This window comes from Mesoplodon bidens (genome assembly GCF_964165515.1).
Source record: "Mesoplodon bidens genome assembly, chromosome: 14".
Taxonomy (NCBI): Eukaryota; Metazoa; Chordata; class Mammalia; order Artiodactyla; family Ziphiidae; genus Mesoplodon; species Mesoplodon bidens.
Genome location: NC_138170.1, coordinates 65144782 through 65172689, shown reverse-complemented (window position 1 = coordinate 65172689; position 27908 = coordinate 65144782). Strand labels below are relative to the sequence as shown.

The window sequence follows — 27908 nt, the reverse complement described above, 5'->3', positions numbered from 1 at the left end:
TTTGCCTAGTTTTGGATACCGTCCTCCCCCTGTTCCCCCTCCTCCCCCCTCCACACACACATAGACTTCCTCTGTCCCCAGTACACACTTAAGTCAGGGTTATAAAGCCATTTTACAGGAGACTCTGAGGCAGAGGTGTGAAGCAACGCACTCCAGCCACAGAGGGGCAGACTCCCATCCCTGCTCTGGGGGCTGCGCAGCCTGACCGCACGAAGGGACTCCCGGCGTTGCAATTCCCGGGCAGTGTGGGAGGGGTTCGGCTGAAGCTCTTTGTTTCTTCTTCTTGGAGGAGATCTGGGAGCCAAGTCTGGTGGGATGTGCGGCGTCCCCCAGCACCCCCGTTCCCCCGCCACGGGTCGGGTGTGTATGTGTCCAATGAAAAAACCCTACGACGACACCACATCCTTTCGCACACAAATCAAACCCTCCACGGCTCTAAGGGCTGCAGACCAGTCCCTTGAAAGCTAACGTGAGCCCCGCGGGCACTCGGTCCCGCAGCTCCGCGTCCCCTCCCACCTTCCCACTGCCTCTTTTTTAGCTGTGCTCTCATTTGCACGCATCTTCCCAGGGATAGAAGAGACGCGTCTCGGGCGCAGCAATCCAGGTGCCACGGGCGAGGATGCCAGGGAAAGGCCTAGTTTGGAGGATGTACGCTGAAGAGGGGTCCCGAGGTGTGGGCCGGGGACGGCGAGTGGGTACAAAAGAAGGCGCTGGTTGAGGGATGGCGCCCGCCCCCCGCGCCGAGCGGTCACGTCCGGAGCGGGCCCCGGCGACCTCCTCACACCACGGTCCTCTGCCCCCAATTGCCCGCCCCCCGGCCCCGGAGGTGTGTGCAGGGAGAGGGGCGCGGGGCACCAACGCCCGCGGGATTGTGGTCTGAAGTAGCGTTGACATTGAACTCCGGTCCCCTTGCGTGCGTGTGTGTGCGCGCGCGCGAGTCGTGGGGTGGGGGCCGGGCTAGAAGCTGCAGCAAACCACTGCCCTCGGGGAGCAGAGCCGAGCGCGCCCCCGAGCCGCCGCCAGCGGGAGCTGCGAGCGCCGAAGCCATTCATGATTTTGGTGACGTTATTCCAGGAGTGGGCGAGGGGGGGCGGGGCCTCCCGGAGCCGAGCCCCGCCCCCGCCCCTATAAATACGGCTTCCTGGGCTCTTTGTGGGGCCGCGAGCTCGGTGGAGAGCCGAGAGCTCCGTCTGCTTTGCCGACGCTGCTGGCAGTGGGGCTGTCTCTGGGAGGCGGACCGGCGAACGCCCAGTGCCCACATTCAGCAGCCTGCCGCGCCTGTCTGCGCCCGTGACATCCTTACCCGAGACGCAGTGACCGTGTTTAAATCACAAGGGCGTGGGTCAGGCTCCCCTAGGACTTCATGTCTGTATATTTCCCCATTCACTGGTGAGTATCCTGCGCCCTCGGCGGGCATCCGTGTCGCGGCCGTGGCTGCGGGGCCCGGGCGCCTGCTCGTGCCTGCTCTGTGCGAGGGCAGCGGGTGGCGCGGGCGCCGGGCACTAACCCGCCGCCCAAGCCCGAGCAGGAGTCAACGTCAAGGTTGCAAAGGTGGGGGTGGGGAGGTGGCGCTGAGAGCATCCAGACAAAGGAAGTGAACTCGAAGCCCTCACTTAAGTGACGGCTGGGAGGGTGTGTGTACGGCCGTAGTGGGGTCGGGGGAGAACCAGGGGTCACGGCTGAACCCGGCTAATAAAAGCCCCTTTGCGGAGGGCTGCAGGAGGCGCGCGCCCTGCCTGGCGTAGGGGGCTCCTGCTCTCCCCGGGCCCCTCCCCTTTTCCTTTTTGTTTGCATGCAAGTCTTGGCGTCGAGGCCGGCGGCAGCGGGGCTGAGCTGGTGCAGCGGCGGCGTTTGCAGAGCTCCGAGGGGTGAGGGAAAACGCTCTCCCCACACGTAACCCGACTGAAGCCACAGGCAGCAGCACAGTCCCTCGCTGCACCCTCTCGATCCCTTTTCTCTCCATAGCCCCTAAACCCGAAGCGCCTTGATGGGGGCCCGGGTTGGGGAGGAGCCGCCCTCACCGGGCCCGCCGGGAAGGAGCCCGGGCCGGGTGTGGAGGTGGAGGTTTGCACCCGACCGGGGATCGGGGCTGGGAGGGATGCGCCCCGGACGCCCGCCTCGTTGAAGAGCGAGGCCCCCGGCCGCTGGGACTTGCGCACCGACTGCTGCTTCCTTCCTGCGCTGGGGAAGAGGAAGAGCTGTCGGGGGGCGAGCGCTGGCGGCCTGGAGCTCGCTCCCAGGTGCGGGCGCGGAGAGCCCGGCGCCGCAGGCTTCATATCCGCGCAGTCCTGCTCAGCTCAGAAACCGGAAAGTTCATGCTTCTTGCTTCAACTTTTCGGCCCCGCGCCACAGCCGGGAGCGAGGAACGAACGCCCGGACACCAGGCTAAGAGCCTGGCGAGAGCCCGGTGGGCGCTCTTCTGGCCCATTATTTTGGGGGTGGGCAGTAGCCTCTCCATAACCCAGGGGGAAACTGACTTTGGAGTCCTGGCTCCTGACCTTAAACTTGCCCGGAAGCCTAGCATCTTCTTTTAGTCTCCCCTCCCCCAACCCAGCCTGTCTCTGTTTAGAAAGGAGACTGAACTCTCAAAACAAAGTAAAAATTTCCTTACCCCGGAGGCTTGCGTACCTCTCTCCTCTGAGCGCTCCTTCCCTCCCACCTCCAGGTACCATATGCGTGAGACTTGGAAGGCAACTGGAGGCTGTGTGCCCCTGGCCACTCAAAACTTGCCAAGATGGTGTTAAGACTCATCAGGGTTATTGTCCCCTGAGAGATTAAGGTTTGGTATTATTTTACAGCTGATTAGCATTTCATAGTTTGCAATGCTTTTCCCCCCCCGAGAGATTAGTCCTTTACCATAACTGTGAGATATGCATTATTAGCATCATGGTAACAGACTAACAGCGCGTCTGCAGTTCAGAGAGGTTATATGACCTGTTCAAGATCACACAGCACTTGAGTGGCATAGCTTGGACCAGAACCTATTGCTTCTGTTTCCAAATCCTGTGTCATTTCTACTCTATGTAGTAGATGTAAAATGAAGAAGAGTTTGATACCCCTGTTTCCTTAGATACAGTCTTTCTAAGGCCTACCCTACATTTTTTTTTTTAACCATGTGTAAAGGCATGATGGTAAAAATATTGACTGCTGTGTAGGGAGTACACTGACTTTGGTATGTTCTATTTGGCATTACACATTCGGGACCCTGTACGTGCCCATGGCTTGTGTGAGGATAATGGAACACTTGTATCCTGCTTACAGAGTACAAAGCACTTTCACATGTCAGCCATTGGTGGGCCAGCTTGGCCCCTCTGGAAATTTCCTTTGCAGTCAGAGTCCGGGCATCCTTAAGGCTTTTAATCCAGGGGATGTTTTTCAAGCTGTGAGCTTGCAGCTGCTGTGGCTGGGGCTAGAGAAGGAGGTTGGATGGCAGATGTGAAGCTTTCAGAAAGCTGACCCCTTGGGGCTTTAAGTGGGACATTTTGCAAAAAGGAACACCAGAGACACAGAGAGAGATTTAGGAAGGCAGCATTATTGAACTTGGTTTCTCTGAGGTTGACCTGTTATCATTATGTAATAATAAGATTCAGTTCCCCTAGAGACGGGTTGAATTGGTTTTAATATAGATAGACGGCCTCAACTACTTACTGTTGTTGTTTTTTTTTCTAGTTCTGTCACTTAAAAGAAAATCCAGAGTCGCTCTGTGCCAGTAGGGACTAGTACAGGAGAGGAGGGAAGAGAAGGTTTGCCAGAGCTGTTTTCAGACAATGGGCTTTGTTGGTGAAGGTTGAGAGTCCTGATGCTCTAGGCTTGTAAGGTGCTTCCTCGGGGCATGAGCTCGTTTTTTCGGCGAGTTCTGTTTTGAACACCTCTCATCCTGCTTCCAGGCAGTCCTCTAATTTAACAGCAGAAGGCACCGAGAGTAGGCATGTGAAAGTGCGTGTGTTTGTTGACTTTTGCTCTGGGTTTCTTGGCAGCCCTGACTATCTGAGATCGGCCGAGATGACTGAGGTGATGATGAACACCCCATCCATGGAGGAAATTGGCCTCAACCCCCGAAAGGATGGCCTTTCCTATCAGGTAAGTTCAGTACTGGCTTCCTTCTGGTTCCTTAGAGCCTAGTGTCTTTTGCTGGGGCTGGAGGCAGACTTGGTTCTGTACCCCAGTGCTATTTGTAAGAGCTATGCGCCCTTGAGAAAGTCCGCTAATGCCAGTAAGCCTCGGTTTCTTCATCTGTAAAATGGGGCAACAATAGTCCTTACTTCACAGAATTGTGGTGAAGATTCAACATGATGAGATGACATGGATAAGGCATTCACAGTACCTAGGAGGCAGTAAGCGTTCAGGAAGCATGAGCTGATATTATTAATTAGTCATCCTGGCTGCTGTGGACTCTCCGCTTCATGGTGGCAAAGGGGGAAGTGGTAATGTGCAGTCAGTTCACACCAGAACTTCCCTCCCCACCCAAGCCTTGGGCAGTAGCAACATTGCTGTGAGGGGCAGCTTATGGGGAAGGGTAGTCTGGTGGAGGCATTGCTGTGTCAAATGCTGCTTTCTTCTTCTAGTTGATGGTTGACCAACTGATTCCAACAGGGTTAATGTTCAAACTACTTAGAGTTGAAGAGACCTTTCCCAGAAGGGTAGCTCTCTCAGGGATGTTATTGCCAGGATCCAGCATATAGATTATGCTGTGTGGTGGATCCAGAATATATAAGGACGAAAAAAGTGGTCTAAGTAACACCTTCAGATTCTCAGCCCAGTGCTCTTTCTGGCCTGCCATTCGCTTTCCACTGCCCGCAGCCGGCTACAGAGACCTCCAGATAGCGCCGAGGCAGTGAACTGTTTTCAGATTTCCAAGAAGAGTGCCTATGTTATTACCTTCAGGGGAGGAAAGAGTCTGTTCTTAAGGGAAGATCTCGGAGCTAGGGAAATTGTGTAGGATGGCTGGCCGGGGAAGATGAATGAAGTGTGATGGCTCATTCAGCAGATATTAACTGAATGTGGCTGTGGGCCATGCACTTTACAAATGTTACTCATTCACTCTTGACCATGGGCACTGAGATGGGAATTTTTATTCTGTTTCACAGATGAGGAAACAGGCTCAGACTGAGTGGATGACTTGAGTCTCAAACTCCAAAACCTTGATCTTCTGACGTATCATGTGTCTGTGCCTTGGGTTTGGCTCTTGGCTGGAATCTAGACTTGCTCTGCCTTAGAACCATTCCAGGGGCATTTGTTTTGTGAAGGAAGAGAAAATAGAAAGCTGGGTGGGTGTGATGGAGGGAGGGTGATCAAAGAGAGCTGAGATGAAAGCTAAGGTTGGGTAAGGTAATTTGGCAGCAAGAGTCACTTCAGACACACTTGGGAGGTTAGAGAAGGCCCCTTTGTTGTGTGTCAAAAAGGCCAAGCCCTTTTTGCTGGCTGGAAATAAGTATTCAGGTAGCCTGAGGGGGGGAAATACCCTTTCCTGGTTGGTTTTGTACCTTCCACCCTCAGAGTGGGTCTGAGAGAGACAATTGAAAGCCCCACAGCCTGTGGGAGGGTAGAAGTTTCCTGACCTACCAGCTGGGGTGTTTTTGGATACCAGTTTCCAAGCCACTGAATCAGACTGAATCTCTTTGTGGTTACAGGTGAGGTGTTTTTTGTTTTGTTTTGTTTTGTTTTTTGTTTTTTCAGTTCTGGGTTTTAGATTTCCATCACAAAACCTTTCCAGACACAGTCATTAGTATGTCTGTGTGCTTTTTGATATTCTCCTTTTGAACGTGTTCCCGGATAAAGGGCCAGGTCCTACAGGACAGTTTTCTTGACCTTCAGGCCATTCCACCGGATCTGAGGGTAAGAGCAGGTCATCACCCAAGAAGGGGCTGCAGTGCTGGGTGAAGGCAGCTGAATTGGGGTTGCCATGGCAGGAGGAAAATAAAATCGCCTCTGGGTTCCTAAGATAACGATGCTGCCTAAGAAAAGGGCCCTCAAATCTTCCTTTGTGATGCTAGACTTAGGGCCCAGTTTTCACAGCCTCTCAGGAAATCTGCCCTGCTACCTGAGTGGGGACTACTGCACAGTTCCAAAATATCTTACCTAGAACTTCAGAGCACTCTGTCACAAGATTTCAGAAAGGTCTTCTGGTTGCCTGGTGAAGAGAAAGGGGAGAGGTGGTTATCGTCAAGCAAGCAGTATTTATTGGACACTTGCTATATGTAACATGCTATGCTGGGCATTGTAGGAAGGGTCCAGGGCTCACGTGGGAAACTAGCATGTACATAACTGGAACACAGGCCATCTGGTGGAGCAATACGAAAGCTACGGTCTGTCCAGGGATGTGTGGCAATCTAAAGGCTTGGGAGAAGGAGGTCAGAATGGGGCTGGGCCTTGAAAGAGGCTTTGAGAGGACACTCCCATCTCTAATTTTGTTGCACCTTCAGATACCCCTTGGCTTGCCCCTGTTTCAGCCAGGCGCAGGGCTGTGCAGTGAACTGGTCTGCCAATTGTCATGAGACTGGTATTTTCTGGGCCCACTCAAAGCCAGTGCCATCCAATTAAACACATTCCCACCAGAGTTCTGGGGACTGGCTGGGGCTGCACTTGGCTGGAGCCTGTCCATTGTACATGCTCAGGCTAGGCTTGGCTCTGGGGGCAGGAGATCTTTGAACTCTGTTCTTGGCATTCCTCCTGAGGGTAATAATAGTACATGGCTTTTACTGCAACCTGCTTTTCCAAGGAACTAAAAGTGGGAAGGAGACATCAATCCCAACTTGGCAGTTGAAATAGAATCTCAGACTTGTGGTTTGACCTTGAAACAAGGTCATAAAATAAATAGGCACACTGGAATTTGTCAGTTGTTCCCCCACCTTCCAGACCTACCCAGAAGGAAGCTTTCCTGATTTCTCTGCCCCAGATGTGACCTGCTTCTTCTCCAGCACCTGTGGCATTTGTGCTTAAATGATGCTGCCGTGGTCCTGCCTGACCTTCTCCCTGCCCATGTGTCCTAGGGCAGGGGATGACTTATTCCCTCTTGGTGCCCATCAGCCATCGCCCCTCCTGCAGCCCTCCCCAACCCAAGGTGCCCGCTGGCCCTGGGCCTTCACAGAGCAGGTGCTGAATGGATGGTGGTGCTTTCAGTTAAATTGAGTCTCTTGGTTCTGAAGCTGCCCACCTTCACTTCTGCCTTAGAATTTTTAAAGGGCCTCCTCAGGGTCGGATAGATGTCTTTCTATCCCCTGAAAGATTCGGGTAAGCCCATCTCTTGTGCTTAGGGAGTTCGCATGTATAAAAATCCACAGAGCCGGTGCCTTGTTTTGTCTTTAACATTTACTTGGAGAGTCAATTCAGTGTGTGCAGTGCACGTCTGCTCTCTCACTTGGCATGAATTATGACACCCCGCGGGGTGGGTGAGTGAATGGTTACTAGAAAGTCGAGGACATGTTGGGCGGGATGGGAGTGGCGGCCAGCTCACGGGGCTGAGTGGGAGGGTCTCCATGAGGACATTTCTGCCCCTGCTGGCTGCAGCTCGCTCCCCACCCTGCATCTGTCAGCCTCGGGTTCTCTGGCCCCTGGGACGGGAACGTCTGCGCCTAATGCCTTCTTCCTTTCCCTAATTCAGGGGAGCAGGTCAGTGGCTGCCTTGCAGGCTCCCCCAACCCAGCTCTAGGGACTCTAAGAATGTGGCATTTCGGAATGCCTCTCTGACTGGGTCTCCTTCCGTGCTAGGCCTGAGTTGGCCTGGAGAAGGGACCTGGGCATTTGCCTGTGGACACTGATGCTGCCACCACCAAGGGCTGTGCATTCTGGCCTTGCTGCCTAGCTTCCCCCGGCACAGTTTGCTGAGGCTTTTGCAGTTCTATCCCCCTTGCTAAGTTCTAGACAGAGATGTGGCTCCCCAGTTTTCACTTAAGACTGTCCCATCTAAAGCAACTGGACCAAGATCTGATAACTTTTATCCTTCCCAAGGCCCTTTAAATTCCTCTCTGATCAGCATACATGTCCCTCCCTGGTCACCTTTTGTATTCCTCTTGCTGTTCTTGGTCTCATACTCCTACCATTCAACGGCCACCCACCAGTCAGATGAGGGGAGCCAGGGAGGATGCGCTGTAAGCCAGAGGCGCTAATTCTACATGTACCACAGTGCCCCGTGTTCTGGGCCTTCCCTAAGAGCTTCCCCTGCATTTCCCAACAGGAGGGAGGGATATCCTGGCGTTTTATAGGATAGGGAGGAGGGACAGTGGTGGGTGACCTTCTCGTGCCACAGCCCTGCCGTTTGCTTCTTGCAGTCTGAGCCTCGCTTTTAGCTCTGCATTAGGACGGGTCTAATGCACTGTGCTGGCTGAGAATAGCTGCTGCCCAGATAGGAACTCTCTGCTTCTTCCATCTCCAAGGCTCAACAGTAGACTCCTTTATCTCTCCCTCCTCACTCTTTATCAGAAGCAGCAACCTCTCTCTTAAAGAACAGTCTCAGTTGAACCTCTAAAGTCAGGTAGCAGTTCGGAAACACTTTCTCTTCACTCACCTCTCTGCTGAGCCTTTCTTTATGAGACCCCCGAGGCTGGCTCTCCTTGCTACCACCCGTGTAAATGCAGGTGTTGAAATCAGTGATGGGCTGGGGTTCCTGCGCGTGTCTCTGTTCCGCCTCCCTCAAGCCCCCGCTCACAAGGCCACTCCAGGCATAAGTCATCACCTCCCTTTGTCTCCTCCTCCTGGTGCCCTTGTCTCGTTGGATACTCCCAGCTGTGGTACCCCACATGTTCTCAAGAGTTTTGGAGGCCCAGCTGGGCAGGCGCACAGAAGTCCCATGGTCACCAGGAAAACATCTTTCACATCAGACTTAAAAAAGCCTCAGTTGGCCCTGAAGAGACATAAAGCTAAAACTCCAAAGCACTTGGCAGGAGATGTCCCCCCATGGACACGACATGCTCCTGGAATCCGAGTGAGTTTTCTTTTTCCTATATCCCTACCCCGTCCACCCTGCTCCCTGCTTGGTACAATTCATAAGAACATGAGGCAAACAGGCAGTCAGGGCCACAGGGTTCAGAGGCACAGGAGTTCATGTCTTTGGGTGGTGCTGGGCCTGCGTCTGAACGTGCTGCCTCTTTCTGAGTCAGTGCCCAGGTCACGTCAGTTTCAGGTCACATCTACTTTGTATGAGGGATCCAGCACCTTCCTTCAGTGCCCAAGGCCTTGACACAAACATGGTGTTCAGCGTTTTGGAATGCCCCTGGGTGAGGGCCTGCAGAGGGCTGGAATTATTCCCGTGGGGTTCCTCCCCAGCATACACACTGTGGTCACAGCAGGGAGTCTGTAGCGCTGCCAGGGAGAGAACAAGCTTGCTTCACTTCCCTAGCCAACGTGACACACACTGGAGCCATACAACCTGGTCTTCTCTCAAAGGGCCTGTGTTAGGCCTCAGACCTCTCAAGCGGTGGTGTGTTCATCTCTCTCCAGACCCTGGGTCTGTGTCTTAGACGGCTCTTTGTTCCCACAATGCTGGGCACAGTGTCCTGCAAATAGTTGCTTAATGGATGCTGTATGATTGATTGGACCCTTCCTCTCTCCCATTCCTGAACTGAGAATTATCCCTCCACCTTGGCTATCCCACGGCATGGGTTTTTATAGAATCAGCATTTTCTCTATGGTGACCCAGTCTCCCAGGTCGGATAGAGAGGAGGATTGTACCATTAGGGAAATGGATGAGTTTGGGTGGCGAATCTTGTGACTGGAGCCAAGAGCTATTCCTGGGTGTCTAGTGAATGTCCTGAAATGATCTCTCAGGCCCTAGTCCTGAAATAATCCTCGGAGGATGAAGACAGGCCCTCATTCACACGGGGCCCAGAGTTGCCGGGGCTTCGTCCCTTTGCAGTCTCATAGACCCTGCGCCCCCCTCGGCTGTCTCTCGCCTCGCCACCTGCCCTTCCCTTGTCCCGGAGCCCAGCTCAGGAGGATTCTTGATCAGTCAATCAACTCCTGTGTCTGCTCCCCACTCCTTGACTGGGGGAGGGCCCCTCGTTGCACAGACCTATCTTAGAAAAAAATTAATATTTGCCAAAAGTTTCTCCAGCCTGTTTTGACCTCAAGGGAAGTTTGGGAGCTCCCTCAGTCCCCTCACTTCTAGAATTAATTGCCTTACACTGTCAGAAGCCCCTTTTAGGTAAACTGTAGAGAAGAGGCACCCAAGCATTTAGCTGAAGCGACATCGACTACTTGCAACTCGGCCAGTAATTGTACTGGAGCCAATGGGAAGGAAGGTTCCAGATCTCTCATCCAAAGGAGAACTGCCCTGAGCAAGGAGGGAAGTCACAAACCTCAGTTCAGGGGGGGTTTGTCTCTAGGTCTGACTTTCTCCTAACTTGAACCTGAAGGTGGTTCCCAGGCAGAATTAATTAGTATACCTTGAATTCATCTCCTGTCTTTACTTCGTAGAGCTTGAAACACATGTCCACCCTGGATTTGAGAGCATCCTTGGTTTTCCCAAATTCCTAACCATTTTCTCTAGACACAGCCCTAGGTGTCAGTTGTAATTTATCCGCAGGTGAGCATTAACCCGAGGTGTGTAGGCAGCCCCAGGCTCAGCCACTGATCCCCATGGGACAGAGCCTGAGATGCCTACAGAGGCTCACACACACACACACACACACACACACACACACTCACATGCACTTACATGAACTCACACACACGTGCGCACACACACACACGACCAAAAGGGCAGACAGCAGAATGTTAATAGCAGTTGTTTTAGATCAGAGTGCTGTAATTACAGGAAAATTTTCTTTTCCTTCACCTTTTTTGAGTAATTTCATATTTTCACTGGCAAACTATGTATTTTATTATTCTTATGCTTACTTTTCAAATTTTTAAAGTAACATAGGCCCATTATGGAATTTTTATTTTCTTCTTTAAACTTTTTTTCCAGTCACCATAATCTTACCATGCATAAATCGCAACTGTTAACATTTTAGCATCTTTTCCACGGAACTTATATTTTTATATGGCCAAGATCACACAGGGTTGTGTTCTGCTTTTTTACTTAATGGTATGTAAGTCATCAGCATCACATCATCACAACTTACCTTTTTTTTATAAATTAATTTATTCTATTTATTTTTATTTCTGGCTGCGTTGGGTCGTCGTTGCTGCGCACGGGCTTTCACTAGTTGTGGCGAGCGGGGGCCACTCTTCGTTGTGGTGTGCAGGCTTCTCATTGCGGTGGCTCTCTTGTTGTGGAGCACAGGCTCTAGGTGCGCGGGCTTCAGTAGTTGTGGCTCACGGGCTCAGTAGTTCTGGCTCGTGGGCTGTAGAGCACAGTCTCAGTAGTTGTGGCACACGGGCTTAGTTGCTCCGCGGCATGTAGGATCTTCCTGGACCAGGGCTCGAACCCGTGTCCCTTGCATTGGCAGATGGATTCTTAACCAATGCACCACCAGGGAAGCCCACAATTTATCTTAAAAATGCTTCAAAGCCAGCATTTTAATAACTGCACAATGTTATAAAGTTACAACATGATTTTTTTCACCATTCTCCAATTGTTGAATTATTTTTAAATTGTATATATTTTTCCCTTATAAATAATGTGATAATTTATATATAATTTTATATATAAATCTTTGTCCATAGTTTATACTATTTCCTTAGAGTCTTAGGAATAGAATTTCTGAGTCAAAAGGTGTAAGAGAGCGTGTGTATGTGTGATAATTATAAAGGTGATATTAATTCCTTTTAGAAATTTAGGAAAATATAGAGAAGTACAAAGGAAATTTTAAATGCCCATATTCCTATCACTGAAATATTTTGGTATGTTTACTTCCAGTATTTTATATGCATTTTTATTAAAAAAATAAAATTGAGGTAAAACTGTATATGCCAGAGTGAATCTTTTTTCACTTCATATAATATTCTGACTATGTTCCTGTCATTTGGTTTTCTTTGTAAAATGGCATTTCATTTTGTTATGTACCACTTATTGCTGAATATTTAGGTTGTGGCATATTTTGTTCTTACAGAGAACACTGCTTTGAATATCATTTTACACAAATCTCTGCTCAGGTCTGATTTGTTTCCTCAGAATAAATTCCTGGAAGTAGAATTACTGAATCAAAGAGATTCAACATCATTAAGCCTCTTGATTATATATTACCTTAATAACAGAAGACAAATAAAAGAGTTTATCATAGTATAAGCTCCCAGCATTGAAAGTTCTAGCAAATAGAATCTCAGGGTTGTAAAATCTATACCAATGGGATGATGGAGGAGCTTTGTGGAGAGAGTCAGAAAGGTGTTTGGTTACTTTAAAGTGTTTGGGAGATGTTGTACATCTTCCCCTACTTTGTTAACTGCTTATTTTGAGCAGAGATGTTAACAGTTAATTATGTTTAGGCACCATTTAGCCAGCATTGCAAATTAGCCAGCGACATTCTTGTCCCATAGTGGGTATGTTGACAGGCTCTGTGGATTACAAATGTATATGAGCTGGCGATTCCCCTACTTATCTCCTTTATTCTGTTAATGACATTGGAGCACCGTGAGACCTTAAGGAAGACCAGGGTAGTTGCCTTGGCTTGGATACCCACGAAGGTTGAACAGATAGCACGTTTAGTCCCCTGAACCATCTTGGTTTTCCTGGGGTTCCAGGTCTGGCTTATGGAATGGTTGTGGTTTAGAAATATTGCTTCCCAGGAATCAAGGATAAACTGGGCTCTTAGAAGTAGATCTGAACATAATGGAAGTCTTGGGCCAGTGTTCAAGGGCCTTCCACCCAATAGCACTGCAAGGCTCCAGGTTCTTTGCGACAGGTAAACAGCCTAGGCCAATGTTCCAGTAGAGTCCACATATGCCTGGTGGTTTACAAAGTTAGTTTAGGTGCACAGACAAACTTTGAAAATGTTAGTGTATTTCATGGTTGTTACCTATGACAAGTAATACTACTTTTCCATTTATGTAGTGATAGAATTTTATTTTATTTTTTAATGTTTTAAACAAGTGAGTAAAGAAAAAATATAATTGAGCCATAGTGTGTATGTGGACGGGAAAGCATAACCATGGTGGTGCCTGACTTCCTGTGACTGGCGTCACCGTTGTTACCATGAAGGAATTTTCTTTCTTTGAGAGTTGAATCTGTCCTCTTGGACGGAAGCATTCTTAAAGATAAGCTAATACGAAATTATGATTTCTGTATTTCTTTGGTCATTTGCCCCCTTGGATATAGCAGTTAAAGTCATATCAGAAACGTTCTTGGCTGTTTTCCTTGGCACCCTAATATTGGAGGTTTTAATGCCAAATTACTTCTTAATCAGGTTCTATGTATACACCCCTTCATGTTTTAACAAGGTGTTAAAACCAGAGGACAGCTGCCCCTGAGTTTCACAGAAACTTTCAAGGGATAAGACAGCAGAGAGCATTTTGGAGAAATCAATTTCCACATCTTTGGCTTCCTTCTGTTGCTTTTCTAAAATTGCGTTTCCTGAAGACAGGCTTCACCAGTTTTCTTTTCCTACCTTTCCTATAAAGATTGCCCTCCACCCCCTTTGTAAGAGGACCTGCTTCTCACCTACGTGAATTTTTTAAGGTGCCTTCCCAGGGTATAGAAACCTTAGGAGAATCGAACAAATGGACCATTTAAAAATGTTACTGTCTAAGAAGCTTCATAAATCCCACCTATCTATAAAAAAACCAGTGAAAAATTACCTTTGTGTTTAATAATTATTTGTGGTATGTTTATTGATTACTTATATACTAATAGCTGCAATAAGCCAATCCAGAATTTTATTTTTTTACCTAACAAGCCTTAGGGTCATGGGACATAAAAACATTAAAAGCCAATTTACAAATACATCTTTTTATTGCAGAGAAGTATGAAAAAAGCTAATGACTAAAAACTTTCAAACATGAAAATACATTAATATAAAATTCTATGGAGCAGTAGAATGGAAATACATTTTCAAGTAGAGAAAGGAATAAGATTTGACTTACGAGCTTGTTTATGAGTTTTTAAAATAGGTGATGGTAGATATCAAATTGCTATGGTGTTTATAAGCCATTGAGTACTTATTTAAAAGAGTGGCATAAAAATTTATTTTAAAATGGTAATATTTATAATATAGCAGAAGTTTTAGGTGTCGGTTTTAAAAGGTGTGAAAGGAGACAGTTTTTGAAAATTCTTTCAATTCTTTCAAAATTCTTTCAAGATTCTTTCAGTCTCCAAGTTTGGAGCTCGTGGATATAGATATTTTCCTTGGGATCAAAACTGAGATACCGTAGCATCTCAGAGTGGGAGGGTACCTTTGAGACTGGGCCAGTCTCTATCAGATGTGGGAATGCACTCTACAGTAGCGTGGCATTGGGTCACTTACGTGTTCTTTGGACACTGCCAGTGATACGGAGCTCAGAACCTTTCAGCGCAGCGGGATTATGGAGTATGAATCTGGGTAACTGGTTTCTAATCTTGGCTTTGCTACTGTCTGTGTCATTTCAGGCGACTCCCAGCATCTCTTTGGGCCTTGCCTTCCCCATCTGTAATGGAGAGAGTTGATTCTATCATTTTTGTTAGAAGTTGTATAATGCAGTGAAATCCTCCATTCTGATCTTAGATAGGCCCCCTGGAGTTAAAAAAAATCTGCTCTCTCTTAGACTTCATGTCAGCCTTTTAAATATTTGAAGGCACCTCTTATGTTCCCCTCAAATCTTTTCCAGTTTTAAAACATATTATCCTTCAACCTTGACTTATGGAGTCATCTTTGTGAAGGTATTTTTTCTCCAGGCCATTGGCTCTCAAATTTTTAAATCTCAGTCCCTTTTACTTTTTAAAAAATTATTTAGGACCCCCAGAGATATTTGTTTATGTGGGTTATATCTTTTGATATTAAAACAGTTTTAAATTTTTATTATTTATTAATTCCTTTAAAATGACAATAAAACCATTACATGTTAATATAAGTAATGGTTTTTAATAAAAATAAATATATTTTCCAAAACAAAAAAAAAGTTCAGCACAAAGAAAGGTTTCACATTTTTGCAAATCTGTTTGATGTCTGGCTTAATAGAAGACAGCTAGAGTCTCACATCTGCTTCTGCTTCCAATCTGTTGTGATTGGTGTTGGTTGAAGTACATGAAGAAAATCTGGCCTATGTAGATATGTACTTAGAAAAGGGAGAAATATTTTAGTAGCCTTTTCATATATTTTTCTTTGATATTTTGGCAAAACTCAGTAAGTGGTAGTTTCTTAAAGGTTAGTGGTAATGTAGAATCTGAAACCTTATCAATGAACTTTCTGTACTCTTACATTAAAATTCATTAGCTTATCTTGCACTTTGAACGAATCTTTTACCCATGCTTGTTTTCGTAACATGCTGTACTGATCATTTGGAAAATATAGGTTCGCTGAGTTATGCAGATCTTCCAAAGTTAACACATTTTGTTACATAATATCAAAAAAATCACATTAGTTAATATCTCCACTGGTCTCATCAGAAATTCTTCAAGTGATAGGAAACTGTCAAGATTATGGTGGCTGATACAAGTTTTCCAAAGTTCTAATTTTTGCTTGAGACCTCAGATTTTATCATTGGTAACAAATACCATCAGTCATTTTTTGGAAATATCAGGCTCATTTTCTTTGAAATATCAGGCTCAGTTCTGCCAAATACCCAAGTCTGAATAACCATGGTTATTGGTCAGTCATTCTTTCAACTAAAAATGGTGTCCCATGGAAAAAGTGGCTACTTCAGCTCGCAACTCAATCCCATAAATGCTTTTCTGCGAGACAACCATTGTGCTCTGATGTGCACCAGAAGTGTTGTATGCCAGCTTTGCATTTCATCACAGAGTATATTAAAACAACATGTACTTAACAGTCAATATTTAATAAAAATTAATCTTTACTGCTTTATCAAGGACATGAAGTTTGTTTGTTTTTTTTTCGGGCCTGTCACTGTTGTGGCCTCTCCCGTTGCGGAGCACAGGCTCCGGACGCGCAGGCCCAGCGGCCATGGCTCACGGGCCCAACCGCTCCGCGGCATGTGGGATCCTCCCGGACCGGGGCACGAACCCGTGTCCCCTGCATCGGCAGGCGGACTCTCAACCACTGCGCCACCAGGGAAGCCCAGAGTGTTTTTGTTTCTTTTTTTAATTGCGCGTGGGAGGTGGTGAAGAATACAATGACCACCAGCACAGTTTGCTGCTGCCGCCATCATTAATTCTTGCTCAGGTGCCAGCAATTTCACCCACCGTTGCTTTTTATACCATTAGTGCAAGTATCAACACAGGAAAAATGGCAAATAACATCTTAGGATTACTAAGAAAATATTTTAACTCCATGGACACTCTGTCCCTGAAAGGAGCTCAGGAATTAAGCTTTGAGAACCACTGCTCTAGACTGAACAGAATGTGTCTGATCAGACGCCAGCTGGGCATCACCTCCCTGTTAGCACAGATGGTGTAGATGGCCTCCATGAGATTAGTGGACCTCTAGGAACATAGCCCTGTTCGCTTCAATGTTTTCACATCAATACTGCAGTTGCGATCAACTATAATCTCCAGGCCTCTTTTACTGGACCTACTATCAAGCAAGGCTTCCTGTTGGAGAGGGGAAGAAAAGTTTTTAACTTAAAGAAAGATATAAACTAGCTGATGACCTCACTTTGGGAAAAGGTGAGTTGGAGGTGATGGATGTCATCCAAGTGGAGACTTTCACAGATGGTGGAAAGGGCAGTGAAGCCATGGATTGGAGAATCCTCAGCCTCAGATGGACAGTGGAAGCCAGGAAGCTGCCTGAGTCCAGAGAAAAGCCTAGGGTGACACCAAGTCCAGGGAGGGCACAGGGAAGGTGAGGTTAGACAGGTCAGGTGAACCTGAGCAGGGTCATGAGAAGCAGGAGAGAGTGTAAGTCTTGAAGCAGGCTGGCCTGGTAGTGTGCTGCAGAGGTCGTGGTGACTGAAGCCCAAGCAGGGCCCTGGGGCTGGGCTGTAAGCAAATCCTCAGAGACCTGAGAGTGGTTTCCATCCAGCGATGGTTTTGGAAGCCATGTAATAGGGGAACCCAAGACAAGAAGAGAATGGGAGGCTATGGGACCAGGCTAAATAGTCAAGACTTTTGTCTCCAAAACAAAGAATGAGGGAATGGTTGGAAATGGCAGCCCTGTCAGTCTGGGCTTTCTGAGAGAGGGTGTGTGGCTGTGGGACACCTGGCTGGCACCAGCAGGAGAGAGAGAGAGAGAGAGGCCATCCCCCAAGGCCCAGAGATGACTGGGAAGCATGTCTTCTTTTCAAAGGGCAATAATGAGATAGTCAGGGGGGATATTTGGATGGGGGTATTTGAAATCATTCTATGCCAGATAGCCGCAGTGTTTTCTTACCACCCTGGAGAACTTTGAGAGATGTTCTGTAACATTACAAAAGCCCCATCAGCTCGCTGGGCCCGAAATATCTGCAGCAATTAGTGCTAATTAATTGGAATTTGGAACTCCTGACTTGCAGGATGGGTGTGTGTTGGAGAGATGTTTATGAAAGATGGTGTTTATCCAGAGGATTTCCTTTTCTTTTAAGTTTCAAGGCTGGAGGCTTAAGCATCTTTAATCCAAAGGAAGGAGATCCAACAGTTGTTATAAAGCCCCAAATCTCTGCTCAAGTCTCCTGTAGGATTAGAGACACCAGAGGAGTGTAGGAGAGGGTGAGGTGGATAGTCTATAACCCCAGTCCAGGGGAGAGTTGCGTGACGTGAGTCTCAAGGATGGAGAATGAGGTCATTAGCATCCGAGTGCAGATGGGAGAATGTTCTTCCCCATCCCCCGAATCTAGGCAGTAGCCACTGTGCCCCTTTGCTATAATTCTTTCTGTTCTTGCGAGCCACATTTCACTTTGAAAAGTCAATAAAATGCAAATAATGATGATGATGATAAAACAGCAGGAGGCAAGGATTTCAAAGAACGTATTTCTTGCCTTTACGTACTGTTAGGGGACAAAAAGCAGGGTGTACTTTTCTTTTGAATTAGCTGCCCCTCATTCACTCAGCCTTTGTCAGAGCAGGATGCTGGTAGAGATCTGCCCATTGTTATAAACCAGCCCTTCCTAGGAACGAATAAACACACAAGGCCAATCCATTGTTATTCTCCAGGAAAAATAAGAAACCCAGAGTAGGCCGGGGGAAGGAGAGGAGGATGCGTAATGGGGAGACTTACGCTGCAGGGGCTTCCACTGAAAGGCCAGGATCTGGACAAGGCAGTGGCTTCCATTCCAGCTGGCCTAACCCATGCCCTGGGAAAAGAGAGGTACTGTAGGAGAAGTGATGAACCATTTGTCCAAAGAACCTGGCCTAGACTTTGTGAGCACAAGCCCAGGAGTGCTGCTGATTTCCTCCTGTCCCAAGCCACAGCTACAGACGTTCCGGTGCCTTACTGTAAATGCTTACTGGGGACCCCAGCTTTACCTAATAAGAACCATCATTAGGAATTTAAAGTTTATAGAACATACAGACATACCTGTATTTAATTCTCTCCAAAGCCCTATAAGATGGGAATTAGTAGTAATCCCAATTTATAAATGAGGAAAAGAGGGCAATGGGCCTCCAGATCTTTGAGCCTGTTGGGTTCCATGCTGGCACTCAACCTGAAGCATCATGTAATCCTTTCAGCAATACTGTAGAGTGGAAATTCCTTCCTCATTTTACTCACGAGGCAGCTGAGGCTCAGAGAAGTTAAAACGACTTGACCCCAGTCATAGAGATAATAAGGCATGGGGACAAGGGAAAAGCCAGATCTTTCAGACTCCTGGTCTACCGGTGGGAGTGGTGATTTTCCATCACAGGTTTGAGGCTCATTTCTACCCCCTCCCCTGGAACCAGAGAGGGGAGAGACACACTGTGTGGTTTTGGATGCTGAAGCAAGATCCCTCTTGGGGCCTTGGAGAGCCACGTGGTTATTCATCACAGGCCCTCTGCCCCACCTGGCCTCTCCCCGCCCACCCCAGCACGCCCTTTCCTCTGTTCCACCCCAGCAAAGACGAGCAGGATGGCCAAGCTCCCTGGGTCTCAGCTTGCAGAACTGGTAATTAGCCCTTTGTATCTAGTTAACCACCTTTCATCTCCTCTACCTGCTGGTGTCCGCTTTCCCTATTAGCATCTCTCAGCTCTTTGCCGAGCCCTCCACCTTCTTTGTGGCCAGCTCAGGTTGTTTGTCGGGGTGATGGCTGAGGGACGCACGCACACAGGGGAGGGCTGCTCCAACCAGAATCGCTCACATTTTCCATCCTAGGTGCCAGGCATCTCTCTCCTCTCCCACCCCAGAGGCAGCCAGGTTTAGGTCACCTGGCTTAGAGGCAGACAGTCGATAGCTAGGCCCCCAAATTTCGGGCCTTTGGAGCCCTGGTATTACCTTTCAGTTCCCCTCCATGGGTGAAATGGGAGCCGACTGACCGGTGACTTTTATACTTTCAACAAAAGCCTGCTGACTAATTCCTCATCTACAGGAGCTCACCTTCAACCCCAGACTTCTCTGCTCTCAGGCCTCCCATGTCGGTCTATTAGCCAAACATCCTGAGCTTTCCTGGACGGTCCTGCTTTCACTGTCCTCATATTTATCTATTTATTTGTGTAGCTATTTCAATTTATATTAACTTTACATATTTCATATAAATTTATATTAATAAAAATGAAAGGGAATTAAAAATTTTAGCCTCAAGTGCTTAAGAGACAGTGACAGTAGCTGGTGTTTATTTACTATTGGACAGTGCAGATAGAAAATATTTCCATTATTGTGGAAAGTTCTGTTGGACAGCTCTGATCTACAGGCAGAAATTCCAGTATATTGGCATCCAAACTACATCTCACAGACCATTTCTTCGCAGAAGGTCCTAAAGCTCCTTTGACCTTTTTTTTTTTAATTTATTTTATTTATTTAGTTTTGGCTACGTTGGGTCTCCCTTGCTCCGTGTGGGCTTTCTTTAGTTGCGGCAAGTGGGGGCTACTCTTTGTTGCAGTACGTGGGCTTCTCATTGCGGTGGCTTCTCTTGTTGCGGAGCACAGGCTCTAGGCATGCGGACTTCAGTAGCTATGGCACATAGGCTCAGTAGTTGTGGCACACGGGCTTAATTGCTCCACAGCTTGTGGGATCTTCCCGGACCAGGGCTCGAACCCGTATCCCCTACATTGGCAGGCAGGTTCTTAAAACCACTGTGCCACCAGGGAAGCCCCTCCTTTGACCTTTTGAATGAACTCATTTGAGTTCCCAAAATGTCAGATCCTGTTGGGATTGGAGGCCACCTGGCAAAGGATGCCTTTGAAGAAGTGTCCCCTATAAAATTGACCATTACCAAGTTTGAATGCCTGCTGTTCGCCACAGTGGGACATGCGGGACCCGGGATGTTCTTGGTGCATGTGATCTCCAAGATGTCATTTGCAAAGGAGGGAACTTGGTGTCTATTAGTTTCATCCAAGCCATCAGCCCTGGCAGCCGAGTGTAACAGCTGGATGTGGAGTCCAGTGTTGGTGGACAGAGGACGGGGCAGGGCTGAGAGAATCACAGCTGGGATGGGTGCTTTGTGATCTGTCCTGCCCTGGAGGGTGAGGGTGGGAAATGCTTCTCAGAGCCTCCCCATCTTCCTTTCTGGACACCTTAGAGAGGAGCCTTTTGCTTCAGAGAGAAACGAAAAGGATTTTTCCCCCTTCTCCAGTCCAAGGAGAAGGGGCGCTTTGGGGTAAGAGGTTTAACCAGAAGCAGTTTCTTTTTGGAACAGGGGCGGTGCTTTATTCCTGGCCAGTTCCTTCAGGCAAACAGCATGCTGGGCTGGCCTGCTGCTCCAACTCTACCTGTCATGTGCTTGGCGAGTCTGACTTGAGTCCTTTTTTCCACTGCCTTCCCCACCCCGTCAAACTGCCGTTGCAACCTCTCATTTTTCTGCTGCCTAGATGATTAAAAAGCATGACTTAGTGGAAAAATCTTGACCTCCTTGGGGTCAGCCTCTTAGGCAGCTGTCAGAGATAAGATTGTACTGGCAAAATACTCAGCTTTGCTTTGCAAGGCTTTCTGTCTGGATGTGAGGAAATGAGAAGCTGTTTGGTTCTGGGTGCGTTTTGTTTGTCTTTGGAGAGAGCTACAATTTTCAGAGGCATAAATTGGTATCATCTGATAATACAGTATAATCTCTGATGGGAGGGTTAGATTATTATAGTGATTTTTTTAAATGTAATTAACAGGCTTTGTAAAAGAAAAAAAAGTTTTTTTTTTCCATGGCGCCTGCTTTGAGCAATTCAGGGAGCAAAGTTCTCTGGCAAGTAAGCAGTATCAGAAGTTCAATGCTCAGACTTCCCCCAAGGACTTAAAAGACTTAATTGTGTGGCTCCTGGTATGAAAGGCATTGTTTGGAGTTATTTTAATTACTGTGTTAGTATTGCTGCCTCTTGCTTGGAGTTTGAAACTGCTGTTGGAGACTGCTCTCAAAGTCCTGTTGAAACTGCTCCAAAGAGGACATTCCAATTTGACTTTAGCTTATGTCTTCAAAGCATTTTATCATCTCTGTATTTGCCCAGGATTTGCACACACCTAGTGAGACCAGAAGGCCACTTCACTTCTTAAAAAGAGAAACTGAGGTCCGGGCGTTTGAGAGGTCTTGGTTAGGGTTGTACAAGTGATGTCAAGGTTGATGTGGCTTGACACTATGCGTTGTCAAATGAGCGCCTCATTTGAAGTCCTGTGGGTCTGAGTTTGGGTCCCCGTTCAGCCGCTTCCTAGCTCTGTGGCCTTGAGTAAGTCACTTGCCCTCTCTGTGCTTCAGTTTCCTCATCTATAAATAGTGATCACACCACTGCATACTTCAGAGGATTATTGTGAAGATTGAGATTCTGCTCAGCAAATGTGCCTGGCGTATCTTCCACCATCAGCAGCATCCTTATTTTAACACTTTTCCCCCTACTTTTAGTTAAAGACGCGTTCCCAGCTTAGAACAAAATCATATGCTCTCCGCCCTTGTCGTCCTCTTCCTCCTTCTGCTGGCCTTGCCGCTGCCTGTCTCTCTGGCTCTTCCTCAGCGGGGGCGATCCTAGTTAGGAGCCGGGCGCCACCTCTCTCAGCCAGGGGGTCACAGCGCAGGCCCAGCCCTGGGCTCGAGGTCAGAGGGTAGAGGCAGGGGCCCAGGGCTGTCTTGGGCCAGGTGTCCATCCCCTCTTGATATTTCGCAGTTCTGTCCTTGAAGATTTAGAACAACTGTTTAGACTGGGCAGCTCATCTTCTGGACCTATAGCTGCCCAGATAGTCATCCTGGGGCCTGAACTGCCAAATGGGCCATTAAAGCCTAGGGTCTTGGGCTTCCCTGGTGGCACAGTGGTTGAGAATCTGCCTGCTAATGCAGGGGACACGGGTTCGAGCCCTGGTCTGGGAGGATCCCACATGCCGCGGAGCAACTGGGCCCGTGAGCCACAACTACTGAGCCTGTGCGTCTGGAGCCCGTGCTCCGCAACAAGAGAGGCCGCGACAGTGAGAGGCCCGCACAACCGTGATGAAGAGTGGCCCCCACTTGCCACAACATAGAGAAAGCCCTCACACAGAAACGAAGACCCGGCACAGCCCAAAATAAATTAATTAATTAATAAACTCCTACCCCCAACATCTTTTAAAAAAAAAAAAAAAAGCCTAGGGTCTTGCCCACCCTCCCTGGTCAGTTTTCTGTGAAGTGGGCATGTTGACCCAGTGGCGTCCATTCATTGTTCAAAAGGCACAGGTGTTGAAGACAGGAGATCTAGGTTTGAATCCTGGCTCTTCCTTGTGACCCTCAGAGCCCCAGGGTCTCTCTGCTCCTGGGCAGCGGCGGGAGGTGGGGGGAGGCCTACAGGAGGGATCTGAAGCTTTGTAAACTGTAGCATACTTTGCACTCATGGGGTTCCCCTCACTCATGGCCAAGGCTTGTGCTCGGAAGGGCACCTGTGTCCTTACCCACAGCAGGGGGCTCCGGCTCCCCAGAAGAGAAGTGAGGAGGGGCCCAAGTAAGCCACTTGACCTTTTCCCTGCTCGGCATGTGGGTCTGTGCGCAGAGCCCAGTCCAAGGGCTGACCTGCAGGGCTGGCTGCATCAGGAAGAGAAAGCCCGCAGGGGGGCGTCATCTTTCCTCGTGCCTCCCTTCACCCCACTAGCCGAGCCCCTCCCTGCCTTGTTTTCCTCCTGGCCACCATTACGATACTGTTTATAAGCCTCGTTAAGTCTTTAATGATGCCTGGTTGTGCAGCTGGCTTAAGACTTAATCCCCCAGCAATAGGGCTTTATTGGATAAATGGTTAATAATCACTCGTCTGCAGGGATTGGGGAGGTTGTGTTGAGGCCCCTGATTCCCGGAAGCCCCACATGGCCCCTGACATGGTCAGGGACTTGATGGGGACAGCACTGCATGGGGCTAGGTGCAGTAAGATTGGGTACCCTCATAACACCCCAGAAGTTGGGAAGGCCTGAGTTTCTAGGAGAGCACTTCTACTACCTCCAAGGAACAGAGCCAGGCACAGGGAACCCCCGGGATCTCTTCAAATGTGTGTCTCCACCCCCTCCAGGGTCTGCTTTCCTTTCTTTTGCCATTAACTAGCTGTGTGACCCTGAGCAAGTCTCCTGACCCCTCTGGGCCTCAGTTTCCTTATCTATCAAATGGAGAGGTTGGAAGAGATGGCCTTGCAGGTACCGTGTGATTCTGTGAGCCCCAGCGTCCCAGACAGTCTCCTCTCTCCAGCTCTGTGGCGTGTCCCCGAGGGCTGTGTGTGGCAGGAGACCAGCAGCCCATTGGATTAAGTACTTAAGCTGCTGGGAGAATTGGGTCAGCTGTAGTCACAGGGCAGTGTGCGCAGAGGGAATCCGCAGAGCATGGATTTTATAGCCTGGTTTGGGGTTTCTCCCAGCTCTGGTCAGGACACACAGTAGGCATCAGAAAAAGGAACCTCGCTGACAGGACTCTGGAAAGAGAAGTAGACTCTTTCAGGTGTAGAGCCGTCAAGGAGCCAGGTGTTGTTCACAGGTGAAAAAAGAGCCTGGGATTATGTTCCCATGTGCCTGTGTCTGGGGCCATGCCTTCAACCCTGATTTGACTTTGACTTTACAGCTACAGCGAGATCAGAACCCGTCTCCTTGAGGGGCATGTGGTATTGGCCACGGACTTGGGAGTCAAGCAGACCTGAGTTTGATCCCATTCTACCACTGCTCGTTTCCAGGCTGAATGATTTGGGCAACCTCCTTCTCCAGGAATCTCCTGGGATTCTTTCAGGTGGCGTGAGCAGCACCTATGCTTCTGCCCGACTGTGTTGGGTCCAAATTATATATGTAAAGTGCCTGGTAGGTGCCAATAATTATCCTGGGAGGAATTTAATGTTATGGCACCTGTTGTATGCATTGTACTTCTAGAGTAAAATGCTTGCTGCAAATGGAGATGTGACTCACTGTGGACATGATTTTGAGTTCTTTTATCTGAAAACAAGACCAAAAAGTACAAACACAAATTTGGCACTGCCATGAAAACTTTCAGCTTCAGAATTAGTCTGGGTTTCCTTTGTTGCCCCAGAGTTTGTTCCCTGGCACCTGCCTGATGCTCTGCAGTATCCCACCTGCTGCTCCCCGGTATCCCAAGGGTGTAGCACGGTCTCTGGTGTATAGCGGGGGCTTGGTCCTGCACGTGTACCTGACGGGGTTCTCCGCTTTTATTTCAGATCTTCCCTGACCCGTCAGACTTCGACCGCTGCTGCAAACTGAAGGACCGTCTGCCCTCCATCGTGGTGGAGCCCACAGAGGGGGAGGTAGAGAGCGGGGAGCTCCGGTGGCCCCCCGAGGAGTTCTTGGTCCAGGAGGATGAGCAGGACAACTGTGAAGAGACACCGAACGAAGACAAGGAACAGTAGAGTCCACGCCGGCTCCCACAGGGTCGCACCAGACAGCATCTGTACCTGAACTGTGTTCTTTCCCGCTACCATGGAAGGAGAGCATGAGCCACAATAGTTCTGAAAAAGTCAGATGATGGCTTCCGTTTTGCACCTGCAAATCACTGAGTTGGTTTTCTTTTCTTTTCTTTTCCTTTTTTGAGATGTCGGGCAGCGGAGCCCTCTGAGACAACATGCCAGACCTTTGAGAAAGGAAGCTGCTTAGAGCAGGGGTTGGGGGGTGCGGGGAGGCGGGTGTCTTGGAGATCTTTATCTGAACTCAAGCAGGCTGGGGGCAGCTGTGGGATTCCAGTGGGCTCTGGGGGTGGGCTGGGATGGGGGGATGTGCAAAGCTAGCAAGGAACATCTGGGGCAAGAAAACAAACAGGAGATGAAAGAGAAAATACACATTTTAAAGAAAACATTGAGCAGAGAAGTTGCAGCCAGGAAGTACCTACCCAGCAAGCATTCGCTCTGGCTGCTGGGACATCAGACAACAAAGTCTTCATCTCTCTCTAGTTTTGCCCACTGCCAGCCTTTGTTTTTGTTTCAGGTGTGTTGGTCTGTAATGGGGAGGCAGGCAGAGGAGAGCAGTGGAGGCTGGCTACCTGCAAACCAGCTGGAGGTGATGCCGATGCCAGGAACACCTCCCGTTTCCTTCTCCAGACCCTCCCCTCAGGCCCTAGCAGGTGCACGTGCTCCTGTAATCTGGAGGTTTTTAAAGAGGCTGCAATGTTGAGTGCTCCCCTGATTTATCCTTTTTGCCTCCCAGCCCTTCTGGAAGTAGCGAGAGCCCTTCCCACCCTTGCTGGAGGGCCGATGTAGATGCTTGGACACCAAGGTCCATCCCCACCTGCTCCCCCCAGACTTGCTCTCCCTTTGGGCAGAGGCACAGAGTGGTGGGCTCCCCCAGGCTGGCCCTTCCTCCTCCTCATCTCCACCCTCCCAGCCCTGGCACAGCGGTCAGGCCGGGTGGCTGCCAGCCCTGCCGCAGATTCCAGCCAGCCTGGCCAGCCACAGCACCCATTCCCATGTGGGATCTTGGCCTCTTTTTCCGGTGGGAGCTGAGTGGCGAATGGAGGAGGCTTTTTCTGTTTCTTGTGGGGGAAGTGAGCTTTAACGCAGGTCCTGAGAGCTGGCAGAGCCTGGGAGTTATTGGATGGCAGTGACAGGCTCTCATGCAGCAGCCTGGGGTGGGGATTGAATTTGAAACTAAAGGGTGTCATGAGATCTTGGGCTTCTTCCACGGTGTTCCTGGATGCAGGGGGGAGGATGAGGGAGCATCATCCCTCCTCACCTCCCACCTGACCCCTGCAAGGGCAAGTTGCAAGAGAAGGCTAGCTTGGACTTAGAGCTTCTCGTCATAGTTAACCATCTGGAGCTGCAAAGATTGCAGGACGAGCCCTTCAGACCATCTCTATCTCAGAGCAGGACAGTGCAGCCAAGAGGTGCGCTCAGGACCCTCCCTGGGGCTGAACTCGGCCAACGGAGGCGCCCACCATGTCCCCTCAGGGCTCCAGTCAGTCCAGCTTGATCCCACCTTAATACCTCAAGGTTAGTGTGGCTCTGGAGAACGCTGGTGCAGGAGGACCAGCGTGTGCTGTTGTTGCATCAGCAGGACTTGGTCCTGGGAAGCCAACGCTCACCCCCTCACCCCTCTGCCCCCAACCTCTGTGTTGTCTGCTTGTGTTGCACACACCGATGGCAATAACTTCCTCCAGCTCCTCGAGCAAGTGGGAGAGGCCTGCAGCCTGCCCTGCGAGGGGGCTTCTCGCTCTCGCTCTCCCTCTCCTTCTGTTTTGGCTGCAGGGAGCCTTTCCCAGTTACCCTCACACCCCGCAGCTGCAGTTCTCATCCCGTGCCTCCCTGTGTGGATGGGGTCTTGCCTTTGAAAATCCCACGTTTCTGTGTCCCCCTCTCACCTGCTCCCCTGTATCATCTGTCCTGGTCTTGCCGTCTGATGGGAACGTGCTTGTAAACTGCATAACAAATCTACTTTGTGTATATGTGTGTTTATGGGGGTGGTTTATTATTTTTGCCGGTCGCTAGACCCCTTTGTACGGTCACGTGGAGTCTGAGCGGGCCAGGGGCTGACAGCTTGTCAGGACCCTCAGCGGCGAGCCCCTTGGGGCGACCCAGCTGCTCTTGGACAAGTGGCTGAGCTCCTGTCTGGCCTCCTCTTTTTTTTTTTTAAAGTAACTTGTGTGTATTTCTAACTGATGCTATTGAAACAAAACAAAACAAAACAAAAAACCCCCTAGTATTTCAGTAAAAATGCCTGTTGTAAGATGAACCTCCTGTAACTTCTATCTGTTCTTTTTTGAGGCTCAGGGAGAAACTAGCATTTTTTTTTCCAAACTACTTTTTGTCACTGTGACAGTTGTAAATAAAGTTTGAAAATGCTTTCCACTCTGGTCTGGTTTCTTGCTTGCTTGCTGCTCCGTTGGAGCAGACAAAGCACAGGAGCTACGCTTGCAGGAGGCTGAGTTCGTGGAGCCCCATGTGAGGGTCCTTACGTATCTCACCTTCTGGCCCTTCTGGGGTGAGCCCACCCATGGTTTTTATCAGCTGGTTGGGTGAAAGCAGCTTTTTTCTTCTATGCTAGCGGTTCTAACTCTGGATGTGCATCAGAGTCACCAAGAGAGCTTTAAAAAAATACAAATACCTGGATCCTACCCCCACAGACTTGCATTTCAGTTGGTCTGGGGTGAGGTCCAGGCATTAGCATTTTTTAGAATCACCTAGATTTTAACACACAGCCATGGTGGCTGTTGGTTTTTTTAAATTTTTATTTATTCATTTTTAGCTGCATTGATTGGGTCTTCATTGCTGCGTGTGGGCTTTCTCTAGTTGTGGTGAGAAGGGACTACTATTCATTGCAGCGTGCAGGCTTCTCATTGTGGTGGCTTCTCGTTGCAGAGCATGGGCTCTAGGCACAGGGGCTTCGGTAGTTGTGGCACGTGGGCTCAGTAGTTGTGGCTTGTGGGCTCTAGAGCACAGGCTCAGTAGTTTGTGGCACACGGACTTAGTTGCTCCACGGCATGTGGAATCTTCC

General features: G+C 48.9%; 1 protein-coding gene across 1 annotated transcript; it reads left to right on the top strand.

Moving 5' to 3' along the window:
* The first annotated feature begins 1144 nt into the window (after positions 1 to 1144).
* LBH (LBH regulator of WNT signaling pathway) lies at positions 1145 to 27262 on the top strand. The gene is made up of 3 exons (XM_081254405.1): positions 1145 to 1389; positions 3978 to 4080; positions 24647 to 27262. Exons 1-3 carry the CDS (start codon positions 1364 to 1366, stop codon positions 24833 to 24835), a joined length of 318 nt encoding a protein of 105 aa, XP_081110531.1. The 5' UTR covers positions 1145 to 1363; the 3' UTR covers positions 24836 to 27262.
* Positions 27263 to 27908: the final 646 nt, after the last annotated feature.